At 40.7% G+C, this 22,814-nt stretch overlaps 1 protein-coding gene across 1 annotated transcript in view; it reads left to right on the forward strand.

Annotated features, from left to right (window-relative positions):
• The window catches only part of WRNIP1 (WRN helicase interacting protein 1), a 31,337-nt gene extending 15,218 nt beyond the window's left edge, over positions 1-16,119 (forward strand). The window contains exons 4-7 of the mRNA XM_074987764.1: positions 6,360-6,589; positions 13,853-14,008; positions 14,671-14,750; positions 15,043-16,119. Of these exons, the coding sequence (XP_074843865.1) occupies positions 6,360-6,589; positions 13,853-14,008; positions 14,671-14,750; positions 15,043-15,318 (742 nt within the window). The 3' untranslated portion in view covers positions 15,319-16,119. The remainder of the gene's footprint in view (positions 1-6,359; positions 6,590-13,852; positions 14,009-14,670; positions 14,751-15,042) is intronic.
• Positions 16,120-22,814: the final 6,695 nt, after the last annotated feature.

The raw sequence follows: 22,814 nt of genomic DNA on the forward strand, positions 1-22,814 counted from the left end.
CCATATAAAAATAAGTTTTCCCTAAAACTGAGGGAATTTTTAGATTAAAGCAGAACTTCCAAGAGTGTGGTAGGTGCCCCCTGTTGCGTGAGGTGTGCTAGGAGGCACAAAAGATGCATAAATTAAGAGGTTTCCATCCAAATTTGGTTTGCTGGTTGGGTCATCATAACAGTATGTGCTGGAATTTCTGTAGCTGAAGATCCTCCATTCTTGGGAGATGGGCTGCTTCTGGCTGCAGTAATGGAAGTGCCCCTGTAGCCCCTTGAAGGATGTCCTGGTAGAGTTGCCTCCAAATTTCATCACCATGAAATTGTATCTGTTGAGGGCAACTTTGAAAACCCACTTTGGACCATAAGTGACCCTTGAGAAATGAAATTGTTGCACCATAGACCAGAGTGGTAATTCAAGCTCTTCATTCTCCTGCAAGCATTGGATGGACTATTTAGTATTGGGTAGGAACTTGGGTCCTAGTGTAGTCCTTGTTCTTCTGGTGGAGAAGTAAGACCAGTACTGGTAAGATCTATTAGTTGACCTATACTAATGCCCCCCATTTTGATTATGAGTGTATGCACATAAAGTATATTGTACTTGGCAACAAAGGAAGCTGTTGATGGGACAACTCTAAACACACAAGTGGAGATTAGTCATAAAAAAGCACAAACAAAAGATTTTGGTGTTCAGGATGATTCTCTCATGAAGTCACTCTCTTATGTGATGTGAACACATAGGAGTCAAGATTTTCAAACGTGGATGCATGAAGTTATACTATTAAATTCACGTGCACGCTCCTGTATGTAAACTAATTTTCAAATATGCAAAGCAGCTACTGTGTAGAACTATAGCAAGTGGCCCTGCTTATGCCAGCTGTGAACATAAAAGCTGCAACATTTTTCATCTTAGCATTTATAGCCCTGGTTCTATGCTTAAAGAAACTGCTCCAGGTAAAGCATTCCCTTGCAAGTTTGCACCATTATCTCAGCAACTGTAAACCTGAGCCAGGAGGAAGAAGGGAACTGGGGGAGAAAAGTAAAGAGGGGAAAATAAGTCCATACCAAAGATGAGACATGTTGCTGAAATGTAATGAGAGGCTACCAACACTGTCAGTTGTTGGACTCTTACTAATATACAATGGCTATGTCTACACTTAGGAAAAAACTTTGAAATGGCCATGCAAACAGCCAAATCGGAGAATACTAATGAGGCACTGAAATGAATATTCAGTGCCACATTAGCATGCTGCTGGCCGCAGCACTTCAAAAGTGCCACGTTTCGCTGGTACGCGGCTCATCTACATGGGGATCCTTTTCAAAAGGACCCTACAAACATTGAAATCCTCTTATTCCTATTCTGCTTATAGGAATAAGGGGATGTTGATGTTTGCAGGGTCCTTTTGAAAAGAATCCCCGTGTAGACGAGCAGCGCACAAGCGAAACGTGGCACTTTTGAAGTGCCGTGGCCGGTGGCATGCTAATGAGGTTCTGAATATTAATGTCAGTGCCTCATTAGTATTCTCTGATTTGGCCGTCAGTATGGCCATTTTGAAGTTTTTCCTAAGTGTAGACACGGCCAATGTGACAATAAAATGTGTTCATTCCTGTTTTGTTCTACATACAGTAATATATTCACATATACAATGTAACATTAATGTCAGGAAATTAAATCACTTTACAAGTATTAATTTTTAAAATCTTCTCAATTTTGTTCAGATCAGTGATACTCAGACAGTGACTTTTGAGCTCCAAGTGGTTCTTTAATATGTCTCTTGTGAATTTTTGCATCTTATGATATTAGAGTACTGTGTGGTTGTTTAATAAATCAATCAGGATGCTTTTACTATGTTTACAACCAATTGTAGCTCACAAATAATATAGTTGGTCAGTCATTTTGCTGCTAGAATAATGTATCTAAATACTACATATTTCCCATCATGCTGCATTAATATGAATATCCAGTAGTATAATAAATGAAACAATGAATCACACTATTGTGGCTCTTTTGTATAGTGGTGATTGCTAATTTGGATCATTAACAACCAAAGTCAGAGAACAACAAGAAATCTTGTGGCACCTTATAGACTAACAGATATTTTGGAGCATAAGCTTTCGTGGGCAAAGACACACTTCTGTCACTGATTTAGATAAAACATGTATAAACAAACATAAAAAGATCACATAGCAAGGTAGAGTCCAAGTCAAGCAAAATGTAAGAGTCCTGATTTCTTGTAACCTAGATGCATGCAATTCATTCTTGTAATTACTATACTGTAATCAATGAAGTACATACTAATTTTATCTTAATCGTCTTGATGAAAATCTCTCTTTTGGTCTCAGGCCTTTTAGAAAGTTGTCCCCTTCTTATCACAATAGTCTTTCGTACTCTTTCTGCAGACACTTTAGCTAAGTTGGTGGGCCAAATTCAGAAGTGATCTTGTCAAGAGAGAAAGCTATAAATGGTCACGTCGGTTATTTTTTATAATTATTTTTATAAGAAACTATTTATTTGAAAATGGTGTTCCAAAATCGATGTTAAATGGTTCTGTTGATAAGGGGTTCTGTGCTAGTGTGTATGGTTTCAGGATATACATTGAAGAAATGAGAGAGACTTTATATTGCACCCTGCTTGTTTTTATATTTTCAGTCCTTCCACAAGTAGGTTACACTAACTTTGACTCCCTAGTGCTTGTTTGTAGCATTTTGCACCTCAGAATTTGGCCTGATGACAATTTTTTAGGGTAATTCAACTAAGATTCAGATGGATTGAAGGATTGAGACAAGCCAGCAGATATTTACTCTTGGAAAAAATGTCTAGCTGTGGGATTTTTCAACTTACTTGGTATACCGGCTTGTTGTCAGTAAGTGATAGTTCCTGGGGGGGTGTCCCTGTTTGTTTGTTTATATTTTTGTCTCTAAGTACTGCTAGCTACAAGGTACGAACATTGAGGCTTGGCATCTAGTATGTTCCCTGTTAATTTTGGAGGCTGGCAAAAATACTAGATAGTCCATTTGTAAGATGAGCATTAATGTGTTGAGAGGTCAGAGTAGTATTCCTGTCTTGCAATTGTAAAGGCATGTAGGGTGAGGGATGAGTCTGTATAAAGACAGAATGGATTTGAACTTCTGAGAGGCCAAGATTTAAAAAAAAAAAAAAAAAAGAAAAAAGATGAAAGTTTGGGTTTGGAACCAAAGTGTTGACCTTATTAAACCCACGGCATTCAGTGCGCTGTCCGTTTGCCACAGTGGCAAAGCAGCTCATTAGAGCTGCACAGGTGGTACACCGTCTGCCCCTCTACGCATGTGCCCCTCCACTTGGTGGGACAAACATGTGGTGGCGGCAGAGGCGGCTCCTCCTGCGGCTCACTTGCGGAGGAGGGTCTTGGCGCGGCTCATGGCATCTTGCACAGCGTGGCTCTGGCGAGTCACTCTTAGTTTGCTTTGGCGGGAGGGGGTACGGTGGGTAGGGTCCCTGGCTTGGGAAGTGGCACTTGACTGGTGGGAGGGGATGTGGTGATTGTTAAATTTCTTTTGGATACCACAGTATTGAGCACTGCTTTGTAATCAGAATCTTTGCGAAATTAGCAAACTGTGTAAAATGCTTAAGGGTGGAGGCTCTGGTCACAACCACACTTTGTACTGAAACAGAAATTCTTCAGGGAAGAATGCAGAATTTGTCTGTATTTGTTGTAAGTCGCAGTTTCCTCTGCAGAGGGGGTGCTCCTTTATACTGAAATATTGGGGTGGGACAAGATGGTGAGGAGTCCCAGTAAAACCACTGACTGTACTGAACCGTAAACACAACTACGAACACGGCTGCCTCTCTAATACTTGTAAACACAACTGCTCATGCATGGCTGGTTCCCCACTCGTTTCTAATGTTTAACGTTCAATAGGCAAGAGGTTTTTTTTTTTAAATGTTCTAAGTGAATATAGTATTCTTCAGTCTTTTACCCCGTTTCCCTTTTCAAGCAGACATTTCACATCCTCATCTGCACTCTTGTTGCCCTGTTGTGGAGTCCTATTGCTGCCTGACTAAAATCCCTTCACCTGGAAATGAGAAGAGCAATGTCATTTTGATACTCATGGCATTAAGGTGCTCTTCCTATTCCCATGGTGGATTTTGGCATGATAAGAAGTAAGCAATATTAAGCTTTCTTTTTCTTTTTCTTTTTCTTTTTCTTTTTCTTTTTCTTTTTCTTTTTCTTTTTCTTTTTCTTTTTCTTTTTTTGGGGGCTGGGTGGAAGGAGGGGGCAGTGAGCCTGTTGTCTCAATCATGTTACAGCATTAAGCATGTTTTTTTACTTTTATTAAGTAATAATGGAGCTGGTAAGTTTTTTTTATATAATAGAGTAAATTTCTGCAGTGCATTACTGAACCTGTTTATTTAAAGTAACTATATTGGGCTTCATTTGATACAATGTTGCTTCCATGGAATTAAGACTTCTACACCATCTGTAGATCTCAGAGCCATTTACCAGGAAGGATAAGGATTGTTGTCCTGACCATTGCAATGGAGTGGGTTATGTAAGCACCTTGTCAGTAAAAACATGGCATTGAGAGGCTGAGGTCATAAAATGAGGCAATAGTAGGGCCAAGAATAGAACTCAAATGTACTATTCTTTAACAATTAAACTGCACTAGAGCTGGTCAGCCTTAACAAGCTTGGGGCCTATCCAGACATAGTAAAGATAATCCCTGCTCATAAGAGCTCTCTTGACTCCCAGTCTGATGTGCCTAGCCACTGGATATGAGTTCTGTTTCAGCCTGTATGTGAAAGCAAGAAGCCTGAAATGCTGCACGCTTTTTTAAATCAGGCAAACCCCTGCTTTTTTTAGGAACTATTCTGTGAATCCTCCTCTCTAATCTTCCCCACTGCGGAATCCAAAGTATTTTGTTTTTGTTTTTTAAACAAGCAGCATGCTTTTTGCTCTTGCCGTCCATTGACGTAGATGCTTGTAGTATAAGTGCTTTCGCTGCCTGCAGTGCTTTAAAAATAACCCTTTATTTAGATAGGACTGATTAGCACCTACCGTATTGTTTCAAAATGTAACAAAACCCAGGGGCCAAGTGTAGCTCTGAAGGATGAATCCTGATACCCGATATTTAAAGAGACTGTGATGATGTATGATTACAATGCAATGTACTGTACAGTACTTCCTTCATTCCTCCCTTCCCCCACCCCTGACAGGTTATTGGAGAAAGTAGTTATCTCAGTGTGGCGGATGTGCATTCCCTGCTCTGTGGGGCTCCTTGTGCGCTGTTGGATGAGAGAGTATGGGCATGATGTGGACACAAAGATATGCAGATCAGAAAGCCATTCCCAATCCCTCAGATCCACCATGTGTTAAAAAAAGATGGGGCAGAAGAGCTACAGAGTACACCCCTGAGGCGTTAGCAACACCTGTTTAATATTCTGTATTGCCATGCCTCACATAAAGGTACCAAGGTGCAGAGGAGGCCGACAGCAGAGGACACGTGTTGTTATATTTTTTTATTAGCAGAAATAGCCATCTGGCTTGGGAGTGTGCACCGTGCATTTCCTATGAGAGGAATAAAAAACTTGATCTATGTATCTGGTGTTGCTCTTCTGTGCTGCTTCTGACAAGGCTAAAATGAGAGTTAATTACTGCTGCCCTTGCACCTGTAACTTCAGAGCCCCTTGCAGCTGTTCTTCACTCAGCTAAGATATTTATCGTAACCCTATAAAAACACAGGTCGAATAATAAAGATTAGCAGATCAGTGTGCCTGGCCATGCTGGCATTGGTAACTGGCCTCTTCTTACATCATTTCTGATAATAGTAATAAATCTTTCAGTGAATTAAGTGCAGAGCTGTGGGTGAATCCAGAATTGTTTGGAGCGTCAGTGCCCTAAGTGCAGAATCGCCTCTGTCTCCTGTCTGTATGCGTTAATCCCCAGTTGATGAATCTATTGCTTTTCAGCTGAGTATTGGGAATGGCACAGTTAGAGTTGTTTGTGCTGCACGTACAACTACAGTAGCTTCTGCTTGGTGTTGGATATGGCACTTGATTGAAAGTCAGGAGGAGAACTGAGCTCTCTTTCCAGTTTACCGTTGATATGGAGTAGGATCTGGGTCAAGTTACTTTACTTTGTTTCCCTTCCTCCTCCAGCCCTTTGTTGGTCCTGACTGTTTATACTCTTTGTTCTTCAGAACTGGGAATATCTTATGCTGTGTGTTTGTACCAGCAGGGCCTACAGCCACCATGGGTCCTGGGACAAGCTGAGAGGGGGGCCTGGCTTCACACTCCCAGGAGGGGCAGGGCCAAGGGAATGCTGTTAAAAAGGTAATATTGTGAGTAATTTACAATGAAAAGAATATGAAAAGAGTGGGCTAATTCTGTTGCAGATCCCCTGTGTACATAGAAGAAAAAGCTATAAGCACGCTAGCTTACCTTTGTGATGGTGACGCAAGAACGGGACTGAATGGACTCCAGTTGGCTGTCCAGGCCAGATTAACTGCAGGGAAAACTTCTCATCAGGCTAGCACACAAGGTCGCTGCGTGGATGGAATTTTTATAACCGAAGACCACGTGAAGGAAGGACTACAGCGGTCCCATATCCTGTATGACCGAGCAGGTGAGCTGCTATCCCAATGGTAGTGCTATGAGGCAGAGAAGGATTATGTAATTTTATGTTTTATGGATTATTTCTTCCTTTTCTCAGCAGTCACTGATTTAAGATAATTAGTCTTGAATTGTGGTTCTATGCTGAAACGGTCTGGTTTCAGTTGAGTAGTTCAACTGCTGCTGGGAAATTCAGGGAGGAGTTTGCACATCTTTGGCACAGAGCATGTCCCATATTAAAGCATATTTTTGAGTTAATGTTAATTAACCTTCATTTTTTTTTAAATGTCATTTGGGCAGTTGAACTCCAGCCACTTGACCTTAATTAGCATGCGGGTCTCCCAGAAGAAGGCACCAGACAGATGTCTGGAACACTTTGTCTAGTGCAGGTACTGAGAGCCTTTGAACCAAACTGTAAACTCTATGTATAATGGAAACTATATCAAGCCTTCAGTCTTAATTCCAGCACCTATATTGGCCCCTGCTTTCAGGGGACTACTCCATTGCTCATATCAGATCTGGGTGCTTTCGTTGGTGAAATACCAGTGCTCCAAGTCCCAGCCTACTCTCACAAGTGCTGGTTTCTGAAGGCCAGCAAGAGTTAGGAATCTTTCAGGTTCCAGTGAGGGAAACTTTCAGCTAATTCTAGGTCTCATCTGCGCTCTGGAGAACATTGTATCAGGATGGTGCATAAGGTCTGTAATGCAATAGCTAGAATGGCAGAGCAGCGCCCTTGTAGCACTGTTCAGAGCACCATGCCAGGGCTGTCAGTGCTTCTATTTTTGCACACCTTTCAGTAAAGAAGAAGCCAGGCCTGCCTGTCACCAGGACTCCTTGTCTGGGGCATTCGGATCCTGCTGTTCTTACCTAAAAGATCTCTAGGGAAAGGTGGGTGGAGGGTGGGAGATAAAGGGGGTGGCAGAGCAGAGAATTTAGTCTTTTGCACACGAGTGCCAGCAGGGAACAAAGTTAAGAGGACAATAAAATAAATTCCAAATGTCCCTGGGGACTGTTAAATAAAATTGCTTTGCTGTTAGCTATAAATATTTCCTGATATTGTACATTGCCCATATATGTTGCTTTGTCTAATACACTGCAATCTTAAGACCTGATATTTTTTGTAATTTATATGCATTGTTTTTAACATAACAGTTAAATATACATTTTCATGCAGTAGTAACTGTGTTGAAATATTGCCCTTAACATAACCACATTACTTTTCTTAACCAGGATTGCTACATGTCTAAATCTGTAGAGCAGTGGTTCTCTACCTTTTCTCTTAAATCAGGATCCCATGGTGTTCCTCCCTCTCCCTTTAAGCATTGTTGGAAGTGCAGGTTGGTTGTGTTCTTTGGGTTGAGAAGTAGACAGTAGAGTAGTATAAGACCTGCTATCATTGTAAGCACTTTAAAAGTAATATCATTCTGAAGAATGAAAAATCAAATGTCTATGGAAAACACAACTACTACTTGACATAGGATCCAGAAATAGATAAGTGACTGTAATGATGCAAATTGTCAGGGTTTTTTTAGACATTAGTTGACACATTGACATTCCTAATGGTCATTAAAAAATCTACAGTAATTATGTTGTTGCTGTTACGTATTTTGTGTGATAGGTGTTTTGGAGAAAAGGGTTTTTTCATTACATGTTTATTTTGTGGGCAAGTTGGATTCAGTGGCATTTTATTCAATCTGAAAAGTCTTCAAGTGTTCATATTCACAATAAAATGCAGTTTGAAAATCTGAGTGGTTCACTTTATTTTTAGAGTTGCTTTATAAGGTAATGAATTTTGTAGTTTGCTAACGTCATGCCATGTACGTATAACTGCGTATATGGATTCCTAATTTGATACCAGCTCTTACTAAATTCGTGACTTGGCAACATTATGTGTCTCAAATGCTGGCTATTTGTACCTTTTTATGTTGTACATGTGGGAATTAGAGTTTTGAGGATTAAATGTTTCCTTATACTTAACAATTTATATGATACCATGTTGAAAATATGTGAATGACGCTGCAACTTAGCTTCTAATAATTATGTCAAGAAAACCTTGAAAAATGACTTAATTTTGCAATAGATCGAATATGATGGTTATCTCTAATTAGAACCCGTACCAGATTTTTGGCTATAGATATGTGGTTGGGTTTGTAGTTTAAAAAAACAAAACAAACCTTATATGGTTTTTAAGGTTTCTGTTACAAAGAGAAACTTGTCTAAGAAAACAACCTTTATGTAAAGTACACAGAGCCACCACTTGATCTGCTGGGCGGTCAGGGTATGTGTGAAGTGGAAGACAAAAGACAGTGGTAAATAGCAAAAACAGCAGTGGCTAGAGGTAAAAAGGAGAGGAAATTGTGACAGTAAGGAGACGAATGCCAAATTTCACATGCCTGTGTACACTAGTATATTATAAACCTTTCCCACCCTGAGTCAATTTGCTCTCTTCTTTATGCCTTGATCCTTTGAAATGCTCAGCACATCTTATGAGGTGTTGAGTCCTCACCTTCCTTTCTCTATTTTGAATGTATCCAAATGCCATAGTATGAGTCTCCCCAAAGCTACTAATTCAAATATGTTAGGTCAGCTGCTTATCCACGTGGTAAATACACTTGGTTCCATGCAGTTTACCTGTTTAAGTTGATCAGATATTGATTTTTAAAGGTACAAATTGTGTGCTCCATATGCTGAAGAGCCCATGCTGTATTTTGTAAGAGTCAGGGTTTGCCTTATTACATCCTCATCAATGTTTTCCCTCTCACTTCTCTGTGAAATGTCATGTATACTGCTTGCCCATTGTTCTCAATTCTAGAGTCACTGCAGCATAGTGATGCTTTAGGTAGGTACTGTGTAAAGTGATATAAAATTTCTTACAATATGCTTCAAACTGGGACATGCTAAATCAAGATTGTCCTTCCAGTAGATTATGTTCCAAGAAATTTATTTAGCCTAACAACAATGAAAGGTAACTATTGTTGTTTAATCATGATAGCAGTAGCATAAACTCTGAGTAATAGTTCTGCATTTAGCTAATGGTAAGTAAGTAGGAAATTGAGCTCTATTGTCATCTTATGCAAGCGTGGCCAAATAAATACCAAGTAGTATTTTCCTGCATATTTTACTTCCACCAAGCACTACCCAGAAACCTAGAAAGCAAGCCACTCTTAACCCAAACTGTATAAACCCTTCCCTTTGTGGGGATGCTGCTCTGTCTGTGTGCACAAACCAGCAAAGATACAGTTTCACAGTGCAGCATCCACATAAAGAAATGGCTGTTGCCAGACTCAGTCACCGGTGGAATGCTACAGCCTTTGGAATATACCAATATATCATAGAATCATAGAATTCTAGCGATGGAAGGGACCTCAGGAGGTCATTTAGTCCTGCCCTCTGTCTAAACAGGATCAATCCCAAATAAATCATCCCAGCCATGACTATGTCAAGCCAGGATTTAACAACCTCTAGAGACAGAGGTTCCGTCGCATGTCTCGGTAACACATTCCAGTCCTTCGCCTCCCTCCTGGTGAAATAGTTCTTTCTAATATCCAACCTATACCTCTCCCTCTGAACTTCAGACAGTTGCTTGTTCTGCCGTCTGTCATCATTGAGAACAGCCTCTCTCCATCCTCTTTAGAGAACCTTTCAGGAAGTTGAAGCCTGCTATCAAATCATCCCTCACTCTTCTCTTCTGCAAACTAAATAAGTCCAAATCTCTCAGCTTCACCTCGTACGTTATGTGCTCCAGCCCCTTAATCATTGGAAATGACCACCAAACACACATTGAGCCATTGATCGCTACCCTTTGTGCCTGTCCATCAAGCCAGCTTTCTGTCCATCTTGCAGTCCATGTATCCAATCCATACTTCCTTTACTTATGGGCAAGAATATTGTGGGAGACTATCAAAAGCTTTGCTAAAGTCAAGGTAGATTTGAGGGGAGCAAGTGATTCTGGTCATCTTGTAGTTTTTAATCTTGATTTCTTTTCCAGTATGTTTAAAGGGGATATAATATCTGATAAAGTACTCACTTTTGTACAGTGTCCATCCTGTGTTATTGATTATTTGTATTACCAATGACTGTCCAGGAGTCCGAGTCAGGTAGCAGGACTCTCTTAAGCATGGCACCGTACAAATCCAGGTCAAAACGGAGATATCTGCCTCTAAGAGCTTACAGTCTCAGGGCTTGTCTGTACTTACTGGGAGATCGACTGATCTTCTGGAGTTCAATTTTGCGTGTCTGGTAAAGATGCATGAAATTGATCTCTCTGGGTTTGTCAGCCGTCCCTCTAACCCCTTCATATCGTGAGGAGTAAGGGTGGTCAGCAGGAGAAAAACTCCCTTCAAACTCACTCATTGAGGACAGACCCTACACTTGACTGCCGATACGTCAATTCTACCTACGCAATTGCTGGAGCTAGAATTTCATATCTGCAGTCAAGTGTGGTGTCTAATGTAGACCTAGCCTAAGTATGCTATGAGAGAGACAGATTGGGGCAAACCAGAAAACAGTGACGCATTATTGGTCTTAATGGGTGAATTGGTACAACAGTGCCTTTCAACTATTAATTTGTATGTTCTCTCATCCCGTTTTATATTTTATTTTCTTATTTCTAATTGTTGTTTTCAGTTAAATCAACATCAGTACAAAGATAATCTCTGTCACATTGTGGTTATTTATGGCGCATTCATTGCTTGGATTAATACAGCCTTTGACCTCTGCATTTATTTAGCCCCAGTACTGGGAATATTTTATTATCTGGAAACCCCTCCAAATTATTTTTTTTTAAAACTCTTCCTTCTTCATGAAGTTGCAAAGAGTCCACCCATCAGATATTTGTAGGCCATAGGTTATGCATTGGCTTTTTGTGCTTTCTTTCAAGTCCCAGGCAGAAGAATTCTTCTCATCTGTTCTTTCACTTTGGTCCCCCTTGTTCCATGTACTTTGTTATGCCTTATCCACAGGCTGGCTACATTCTTTTCTGGCTGAAAAGGACAGGAGACGAGTGATGCAGGCTGTAGGCCAGGTGCCGACCTGGTAGAAGTCTTTAGCTGTGACTGTTATTGTAAATGTGGAACAGTAATGTGGCCTTTTCCATGCCTGCTACCAACAGGATTTTGATTGGCTCAAAATCCTTAATTGCTATGTCTTTCAGGCATACATTGTTAGGATTGGCTGTAGATTGAACTGTGGGTTTCAATATGGTTCTGTAACTTGTTCTGAAGCCTGCTGTAGTTGGGGATGGAAAAATTGTAGGATAGTCAATGACGACAATAACTTCAGGAGGGAAGAAAGAAAACCACTTTTAAATTAATATCTTTTTAAAGTAATCTGTTGTGAAATACACACTTACTGTGTTCCCAGGCTTACATATACATTTTGGGTTCTCCCCCTCTGACCTACGACAAAGCAAATGCACACCCAAGCAACCTAAACAGCACACGAAAGCACTTTCATTAACAACAGAAAGGCAAGTATGTTGTCTTTACTTTTAAAAAGACCAAAAGACGCCTCTTCCAAGAGCTTGATGTGAGTTCAGCTGCTTGGGTTTATTGCTGCCGGCCACAGCTGAAAGCTTGAGTGCTATAGTGGAGCACAGATATGCTGTGTATGTTGGCATGATAATGAGTGCATACCAATAGACTCTGTGTGGAATACTATTAAAAATAGCTGTCTGCAGGCTCGTATGTTCCAGAAGACCACACTTGGGAGTCTAAATTCCAGATGGAAAGACAAAACGATAATTACAATAACCATATGGGACATGGACACAGTCATTCTCCCATGAACATCTGTATTTGTTCTGTCTTTCAGTTCAGTGGCAGAAGGTTTGGAGCCTCCATATAAATAACTGATGATCAAAGCTTTTATTATGCAACACCTGTGAATGTTCAGGACATATTCTGATATGGCCCTGTGCTTGTGATTTAGGGGGGCGGGGGTGTAGAGGAAGATGAGAAATGGAACAATTGGTTTTATATGTAATCAGATTTCTCAATAGCATATTTCATATTTATGGTATCTGTGAACCAAAGCACACCAGGCAATTAATAAAAAGTAAAAAATGCAGATGACAAGGAAAGTTAAAACACATGCACATTTAAAACAAGAATAAAAAACCTTGCTAACCAAGTGTACATAAATGTGTAAATATAAACTGTTTCCCTTTCTTAATTTCCCCCTTTTATTCTTAATTATATTCATCTTTGGTTTTGTCTCAAAATTCCTTTTCCTCAGTTTTATCCCTAGAGTCAGGCAGTCTCTCTTTGTTCTGTTTTCTTTGCAGTTCAGTCCTTCTAGCCCCATACCTAATTAGCATCTTTCCTACTGAGCTCCCTTCCATTTGTCACTGTCTTTCTGGTAAAAAAAAAAAAAAAAAAAAAAGTGCGTGTAACGGAATCCATTGTTTCAGGGTGCCATTGCTCTAGGACTGCAGAGAAAAACTATTTCCTCTAGACTTTATGATATGATACCTCTGTGTGTGTATTCATCATAAAATCACATTGGTGGTGGTTGTTAGTATCTAACACTGCAAAATTACATCTGATTTACTGATTTCTATGATCCCTCAGTCTCTGTCAGTATTGCAGCGTTCCCGGTTGCTCCCCATCATGAATTGAAAAAATATTGATATAGGAGTGAAATGTTTCCTCTTAATTTTTGGTGTAGGTCATCAGAGATACTGATCAATTTATGGGAACATAATTGCTAGGCTCCTTTTCCCTTCATTAGATCAATAGCACAGTGTTTGACTTTTGTCCAGTTTTCTGTTATCTCCGCCAAATTTCCATGAATATTCAAGTATGGTAGCAAAGTAGGCTTGTTGACTAATTCATTACCCAATAATACTAACTGAGGAAATAAGTTTTCTCTTCCTATTCTTCATTAATAACTCTTTTGTGGTGCCTTTCCTGCTTCATAATTCCCCTAAAACTTAATAATTAAGTTTAATTAATTTTAATTATTGATGACAGACTACAAAGAGAACTACTATAACAATTTTGTTGCTCAGAATATAAAGAGCAGGAAAAAGCTTTTTTTAAAAAAATTGAATAAGCCTGCATGTCAGACACACTTTTTACATGCAGACTAAGAGTACTGGATTTGGAGTTTTGGCCCATCTCTAGTTATTACCCAGTTAAAAATAAGTTTTTATTAAAATGTATTTCCCAGTGAAAGCACAATTAATAAGTGGAGATTTGATGGGTTTGTTCAGTTAAATTCTTGTACAAAACATTTTTCACTGTTCTTTTTTTATTTTTTCCCCCTCTCTAAATAGGTGAAGAGCATTACAACTGCATCTCTGCTCTTCATAAATCTATGCGAGGCTCTGATGAAAATGCTTCTCTTTACTGGCTTGCCCGAATGCTTGAAGGTGGTGAGGATCCATTATACGTGGCAAGAAGGCTGGTGAGGTTTGCAAGTGAAGATATAGGTGGGCATCACACAAACATTACAGGGACATTGTAAAAAGTAATATGTACATAATAACAATTAAAATAATTTCTTCAATTTGAATGGATTACTTTTGGAAACATTTGCTCATTTACCAAAAAAAAAAAAAAAAGTCGCCATGGTGTGAGTTCAGTTTTGCAGTAAATGTTATCATTAACATCTCAGATTAAGTGGGGGACTGCATCCAGTATTTCACATTGCATGGCAGATCACTGAACTTGGGTTTCAGCAGATGGTTAAAATAGTTTATTAAATTCTCGTTTGAATTTCAGTTATACAAGAGTTCTTAGGGCCACCTTGTTTTTCAATAATTTAGGAAAATAATTCTACAAATCACTCTGACTTCAAATATTAAAGTCTGCTAGCTGGTTGGCCATTCATATGCACCAAGCTGGCTTATTCACGGCTTGTTGATTCACCAAATTTCTATTATAATACTTGAGTGAGGACATGATGGTGTAGTCTTGAGGAAACTGTCTTGCATATATTATTCCAAAATAACTTAACTGAAAAAGCCACTCCCAAATACACGTTCATACTTTCAATTCAGTAGCAGAGCTATGACTTGGTAGTGTAGCTGAAAAAAGTGCTGGCTATTCTTTGGTATTTCTAATTATTTACGTATGATCCTTTTTGTTGTAGGGCTGGCAGACCCTTTGGCATTAACGCAAGCAGTAGCTGCATACCAAGGCTGTCATTTTATTGGAATGCCGGAATGTGAGGTAAGGCTGTCACAAGCTTGTTTGTATGAGCATGCACATATTTTTAACAAGATTTATTTTGCCCTGTCACTCTTGGTTTCCTTGTGTAACATTTGCAGTTTTGTATTCTAAGTTAACTATTCATTTGATTTTTAATCAGCCAAAAGCAAAAGGAAATTTGTTTATTTGTTAGGAAGGATTCATAGTACGGTAGCTTCTACAGATCAGGCAAGGACATAGCCCCTTGTGCTACATGCTGTACAAAAAACAAATGAAGTGATAGTCCCATAAAATTGTTCTCTCTGTTTTTCAGGTCATACTAGCCCAATGTGTAGTGTACTTTGCTAGAGCACCCAAGTCTATCGAGGTGTACAGTGCATACAGCAATGTCAAAGCTTGTTTGAGAAACCATCAGGGGCCACTTCCGCCTGTTCCGCTGCACTTGAGAAATGCCCCAACCAGGCTCATGAAGGACTTGGGCTATGGCAAAGGTTATAAATATAACCCCATGTCTGAGGAACCTGTAGAGCAAGAATATCTTCCTGAAGAGTTGAAAGGAATGGACTTTTTTAAGGGAAGAAAAGTGTAAGTGTCTTACTGTGCCTTTGTTTAAAAATATTTTTGAAGTTAGGTTGAAAATCACTTTTCACTTCAGACACATGCCTCCTGGGGTGACATGATGAAACTATTGGACCCGTGATGGCATTTCTATCCTTCTGTTGCATAAATGTTTTAACAACATCCTCCAAAACAATTGACAGTTGCATAGATTAGGAAACCAAAGATGGATTTTATTAACTTAATAACATTTGGTTTTTGAAGCAACATGGCTTTTGCCCTTTGAGGAAAATAATAATTCTGCGGAAATCAGACTACAATTAGCAGAGCAACAGAACAAAGGAATATTATGTAGTTAAAAAAAAAAAAACCTTAATTGACTTCATATTTGGAGGATGCTATTTACAAAAATGAAATTTCATAGAATAAAATATAAAATCCTATGGTAAAACAAAATGTAATTACAATGTAATATTTGTTATATTGCATTTTAAACTGTTTGATATGGCAAAATGTCATAAACGAATAAAACTGTTCCAAAATTATTTTTCACTTATTTGCATGTATGTGTTAAAACCTTTTTGTTGTAGTCACAGGTTCTTAATATTATTGTGGTGTTTTTATTTCTAATATCCAGCTTCCACAGCAAATACAAATCATTTGTAGTAGATTGATTCAGTGAGGTTGAATGTAGTATGACTGCATCATATTGAAAAATGACATTTCTCTCTATTTTGTTTTTAAGAACATGTTGATTTCTTTGTAGCTTTCTGGGGGGAAAGGACCTTTACTACTAAATTATCTGCTAAATACTTCGTCTTACTTACTGAGTCAAGAAAATCAGGAGGCACTGATTTGATTTCTATTTTGACAGAAATGGAATGGCAACTGGCTGTTGCAAAATACAGTGGTTGTAATACCAAAGTAGTTGAGTTCCTGAGTGTTTTTCTGTGGCATCATGGGTAACTAAAAAGTCCAATTCTCAAGAAGCAGTCCTTACCAGGGATAATGCAGCTATATGATGCACAGCCAGAAAAAGAAGCTGGAACACAACTAGTGTTGAAGGGTTGTTGCACTTTGTTCTCTCAACAATCTCTCTTTAGTCTCTTTGATTTCCTGGCACAGCCCTTCGCTGTGAATCTGTCACTACTTACATTTTCCGAGCTTGCGATGTCAATATTTTTTGCAGTTGCCTTAGTGCAATGCTGGTGGATAATTGATCTACCAGCATGGGAAGCCACATTGACTCTTGGAATATACACAGATAATTGATCTTCTGGCATGGCTGCAAAAGAACTTTCAGTCTTTTGAGAATGACCCATGCAAATGTTTTGCCAACAAATCTGTGGAGACAGATCCCTCTGTAGCTGTTACATTCACTTCGATCTCTTTTGGTTTTTGTACAATAGTGTGATGATGTCTTGTGGTACACCTATGAATCGGAGACACCTTGCTTGGTCTTTTGGTAGTGCATAAGTGGCCGTGTTGTTTGGTACAATGGATTTTCTGCATCAAATGCCTTATTTTGCAGCTCAGTCCAGTCTTCGCTGTGAAAACTGCAAGTATGAAGAGCGTCCTGTGTTATCTGCAGGTGACAGTTAAATACAGGTGGCACCAGTGTTCAATTCTGGTGTGTCTCCATGACATCTTCCAATGATGACCATCTTAGAAGTTGGTGTTGTCATCATGGAAAAAGACAGCATTGGCCACAGATTCAGCCGAAGCTGCCTCAGACTTTATTTCAAAAACACCACACAGCACCCAGGAAGTAAGGAGCCAGGCTGCTGTTGGATTGGGCAGACATTGGCTGGCACTTGAGTTCTTACATAGCCAGAGTGAGTAGCCTTTCATGGGTGATGACCAACAAGGGTAAGCAGTCTTAACTAAGCTACAAGCCTTGTGCAGTCTGAGTGCCTTATAGCTGATCATGCACAGCCCCCAGTTAGTGTCAAGCTCCAATAGTGTTTGCCACTGTGGTTATTTTTTCCTACTCTGGGGTGGCCAGTACATAGTGGCTACAGCTCATAATCTGCGCTAACTCTCGTGGTGAAATCTCCCAGTGTTAACTTACTGATAATGCTGTCAGTTTGCTAATAGAGGAAGTACTTCTGGTCAGAGATGAGGGAAACCACTGGGACATATATCCTGATGTTAGCAAAGCTACTTGTGGAAGCTATTTGGCAATGGATGCTAATGAATTTTGGACTACAAGGTCTAGCCTGTGCTCATTGCAGACTTGTTTACATTTTCCATGCCTGGCAGCTCTGTGTCAAACTGCTGCATCTCACAGTCTATGATGGTGGACTTCCTAAGGTCATTGGCCTCCTCTGTGTCATTAGACATATTGGTGAACATTGTCCTCCTATTCCTACAACCCAGTTTGAAGAGGGTGACCATTATATCTGAACCTCTTGTGTGTATGGCTAGGCAGTTAAAAATCAGGAGACAAAGGCTTGCCTTACTACCAAAGCCTGCCTCAGTGGTACTGACAGAGTCTGAAAGCTTGGAGGCTGACTTCTAAAAGCCAACATAGCTACAGGAGAAGTCAGAGGGTACAGCTGAGTTGCAGTACCCACCACCTAGTGTTTTCTCCACAGGGACTTTGGTTCAGGGTTTTCCTCCATAGTCTTTATGAAGTCATGCAGTAGCTGCAAGTTTAACTTAAAAGCAGTAAACTAAGATCCAAACCAGACCACAGAGGTAATGCAATCAGCTTCAACCTTACTCACACAAAACAATCCCAGAGCACTGATCCTCCTTGCGGTGGCTCCTGGACATCGTTCCCATTTCTGTACAGTAGCAGTATTTCCCCTGTAGAGAGGAGAACTCCTCTCCCTCCAGGCAAAAACTTTTTCTGTTTGCCAACCATCTGCAGCTTGAGGTCTATTCACATACAGAGTCACGCTGACCCCTCTTAGCTTGTGAGATTTAATGAGAGAAGAACTCATAGGGGAAAAATCTGAAACCTAAGGGTAATTAACTCTATGTATTCCATGGAAAGCTAAGAGCTTACATCCTGACCTGCTTAAGAGACTAATGGAAAGTAAGTTCAATAACCATACACAACACAAAGTCATACTGGCAGATTTTCTTTAATTCCTGAAAGAGCTACTGGCTGAATCTGTCAGGACCATGGCTGAAGAATAGTGTTTGTGTTACATCCAATGATATATGAGCAGAGCAACGAATACAAATCTGTCAGGCTCAGCACCTTAACTTTAAATGCTCACTTGCACTATTAACAAAAAAGTGCTATAGTAGCTGTATAGCATAGTTGTGTTCTGTTGCACTTTAGATAGTTTCATTAGCAGTTTGCATTGTTACTGTTGATGAAGAGCAGGAAGCTGATTCATTTCCATTCTGAACGTTGGGGCCATAGCTTGGGTAGTTTTAGCTTTGAGATTTCTGTCCATCAGTTGTGACCTGGGACGCACAATATGAACAAGTGCTGGTTTCTTTAGTGAATTTTGTGAGGGAGGCTGTGCATCTGCTTATGTCTCCCGAAGATATCAGAAAGGCTGTAACAAGCCATTGTGTGGTCACCAAGAAGGCCACTGAGCATAGATTTTGTTTATAATTCAAGATTATCACTTACTGCCTTTTTTGTTTTATTTTTATGCTTGTGACTCACATAATATAGTTACCAGCAAATGCTAGCATGTTGTTTTGTAGTTTGAAGAAAAAGCTTTTGTAAGTTCCTTTTCGGGGGGAGTTCAGTATATAATTCAGGGAAAACCCTCTGGTGCCTTTTTGAAGTGATTTCATGGAATGATAAAAAGTAAACACAACAACCAAAAGAGGGATGGCCACATACCACACCAGGAAGATAATTGGTAAAAGATAGAGCCAGGTAAGAAAACTGCCTTCTGTTGGAAGCTGCATTGAACCCCTTGTTGCTATTCCATGCAATGCATGTGGTGCAACCCAGCCATCTGGTGGACAGCTACCTCATATGCATGGATCATACATATGTATTTATTGGAAATCTAAGCATGCTATTGCTGTTTCTGAAGGCAGCAGGCTGGCTTCAGAAGGCATGCCATGACTTCACAGCTAGGGAATCAACCATGGAACTTTTAACTCGTCATGTGCATCTGAATAGGCATGGAAAGGTTAACGAGTAGGATACTTGAGCACTCATGCATATCTTTGTGCTTAATTACACTTTTAACAGGACTACTCATGCTTAAAAATACTTGGCTGAATTAGGACCTAAACTTTGTGTATTCCTTTTTAAAATGTGGGGCATAATGTTACAAAAAATGTGCATATTATGCCAATCTTAAGTGTTCATAGAAGGCTTAGGGTGGGATCGCATAAATCTTTGTTCATGTGATTGTAAGTGTGTACTGGTTGTACCTCCCTTATCCAGCATGGTCAGTACCTGACAGGTCCCGAACAAGAGAATTTACTGGATAAGGGAAATTGTAGGGATGTGGCCTAAGCCCAGAATCCCAGAGGCTGCCACGGGGCTCCAGCCAGCCCTTGCACCCCTTCACCCCTGCCCAACGCAGGGAAGATGGGGGCTCGAATTCCTGCCCTTGGCAGCCTCCTGTCTCCTCTTGATGCAGGGCAGGCGGGGGCTCCAGCTTCTGGTTGCACGCTGCCGCAGGGCTCCGGTACCCAACCCCGTGGCAGCATCCAGCCCCTGCTGCTGCGGGACAAGCAAATGCTCAGGCTCTCAGCCCCTTGCTGCTGCAGGGCATGCAGGGGCTCCAACTCCTGCTGGGGGTTCTGGTTTACAGCCCTGTGGCAGCAATCCAGCCTGTTCTGTTGCAGAGCAAGCAGGGACTCACTGTCACACAGCTACGGTGCAGGCAGAGGCTCCAACTCCTGGCTGCCCCCTGCTGGGGAGCACTGGTTTCTGACCCACAGCAGCCTCCTGTCCCACATCTGGGAGGCAGGCTGTGGCTCCGGCTCCCAGCCTGACTGGGGCTCCTGCACCTGTTGTCTATCCTCTCATCTGGCAGCATCTGTGGTCATTCCAGCCAACAGATGTTGCCAGTCAAGAGTGTGCAACCTTGCTTAAAAAAGTAGTCCCATTTACTGCATACCAACTTACGGACGGCTTCCATGAGTGGGAGCTTTCAGGGCCAGTCCCTTACTTATTAAAGCCAGATTCAAAGGAGGGGGAGTGGTGAGCACAAATCACATTCATTCCACCCGTTGTGGAGGACATATAGGTATCTGCCCACATCAAAAGATAAATTTTAGACGTAAGCATCTATTAAATACCCTGTGTACAAAAGGCAAAAGTACTGCAGTTTTGATGTTTAATGTAAAACTTTTAAACCTCTGTGTAAAATTATAGCTGTGCAATATACATTTTTTCCCTAAGATGTCCTTAAAATATGCAAGGTAACTATTGTTCCTTCCCCTGGCCTCCAGCCAAACCAAGTACACTAGATCTGTGAGACACGTAAAGGCATTACAGCTATACAAAAGATGACAGAGATCAACTCCAACCCATCTCACTGGCAGAAAGTGTTAGCTAAAGCAGACTGAGTTATGGTCTGACCTAAAGGCTTCTGTACTCCGCTTGTTCTCTTAAGGCAGATCTCAACTTTTTTTTCTCAAGAGAATTGGAGTGTGTACCTGACCAAAGCTCAAACAATCAGCGAACACTTTTCACCTGTGGCAGTCATGGGGCAGCAGCACCACCTTGTAATTTCTTGCTTTGTTTTAGTCAAACCTGGTAGCCGTAATCAATTATCATGGTTACCTAACACTCTCCATTAATAGAGCCTCTGTTCAGCTGCTTATCACTTTGTCAAACTTCAGTCACCGGAGCTGAAATGTTCCAGGCTGTCTCTTTGTCCCTGAGCAATATAGATACAAGTTCTCAGAATGGTTTTAGGGAAAATATATTGTTCTGCCCATATTAAATTCTTACAGCCCCTTGACTGAGAAGATATACTACTGTCTGCAGACGTAGAAGCAGGTACTTGAAAATGTGGCAGGAATTTCTCCCCAGTGACACAGATGTGCCCATGGAAATTTCTCCAAATTTGGGAAAAAAATTATAAATCTTGGAAAAACTGCAGTGTGTTGCATGTTCCAGTAGATATTTGACAGCTAAATTCTCTGACAACTGTGTTTATACATGGCTTGCTGTAGCCTAGGGCGGTAGGTCCTCCCTTCAGTTGCTTCATCCAGGAGCTGGAGGCCCTGTGACACAAGACATAGGAACTGAAAGCAGAGAGATTGTCTGTCTTGTGCTTCCAGTGTTCCTACTGTTGGCATCACAAACGCAAACCTGCAGCCCTCCCCCAACTTTGAATTACAATTTTTAGCTCATAATTCCATATACTGAATTTTGATATTTTGTTTGGAGCATATGACAATAAATCAGAATTTCATGGTACTCCTAAAAGGACACAGGAATTGTGCAGGATATGCCTTAGGTAAGGGATCAATTTGACTTTATGAGGAATGGATGTTGGTTGGGTAAGCTCAGGCTAAGCAAAAGGATGGTAAGGGCTGTATCCGGGAGATGATGAATGCTATCCTTGTGAAGTCTAAGTGTCTTATTTTGGGTTCCTCACCAAGCTATACGTGGAAAAAATTCCTGGAGTGGGCTGGACGAGTGACTGAAGAAGCAAAGTTGAAGCTAAAGTGAAAACTGATGGACTCATTTGGACCGATGGTGGCAAGTCGAGTTACGTTTAGAGCAAGGAATGGCTGGATAAGCACTGGCTGCAGTGCTGAGCTAGCTTCCTCCTGGCTGGTGGAAGCAGAGCTGAAACCACAGAACTGGAGTCGATAGCAGCACGGAGGAGCAGGAGGAACAGTTCTGTTGGGCCCTGAGCAGGCCGTGGGTGGGAGTCAGATGTCCTTAACTACCATGGAGACTAACTCAAGCTGTGAGTGCTTTTGTGGTGAGGAGGAGTTCTGGCTCTCTCTAAACTAGACACTCAGGAGTTTTATTAGGTAGTGCTACTCAGTTTCTTATATGCAAATATGATGCTGGATTTCCATGTTTCTTTTAACTGATTCCTCTTTTTCCCCCCAGATAAAGAGATTAATGTGTATCATGTTCCCAGAAGACACTGAGTGCTTGCACATAAGGGGAAAATCCTTGGTGTGTCTAGGGAGGTTTTATTTACTTATGTTCCACACACAGAAGTAGTATAGCTCTGGGTGGGTACTAGTGCCATAGTTTGTTTATTTTACAAAAGAACTCCTGGGTAGATTAAATCTGGCAAATGTCGCTGTGATTGGCACTCAGCAGAAGGGTGCGTTCGTGTGCAGTCCAATCAAAATGAAGTTTCCAGAGTGTGCTGCAAATTACTCATTCCACAGCTCCTGCAAGAATCTTTCCTACAGGAAATACTGCTGTGTTGTAGGTTTCCTGCAGAATCACACAGTGAGTGACTTCTCAATTAGCGATGGTCAATCCTGGTTAATTGTTCAGCTGGTTAAACACTAGGTTTAGCCACATAATTGATTAAACAGGTGGGGGGGCTGGGGGCTGGGAAGGCCACTCCAGCCCAGCTGGAGTGCCCCCACTCACGCGTGCTGAGGAGT

This window comes from Carettochelys insculpta, chromosome 2 (genome assembly GCF_033958435.1).
Source record: "Carettochelys insculpta isolate YL-2023 chromosome 2, ASM3395843v1, whole genome shotgun sequence".
In the NCBI taxonomy this organism is placed as follows: Eukaryota; Metazoa; Chordata; order Testudines; family Carettochelyidae; genus Carettochelys; species Carettochelys insculpta.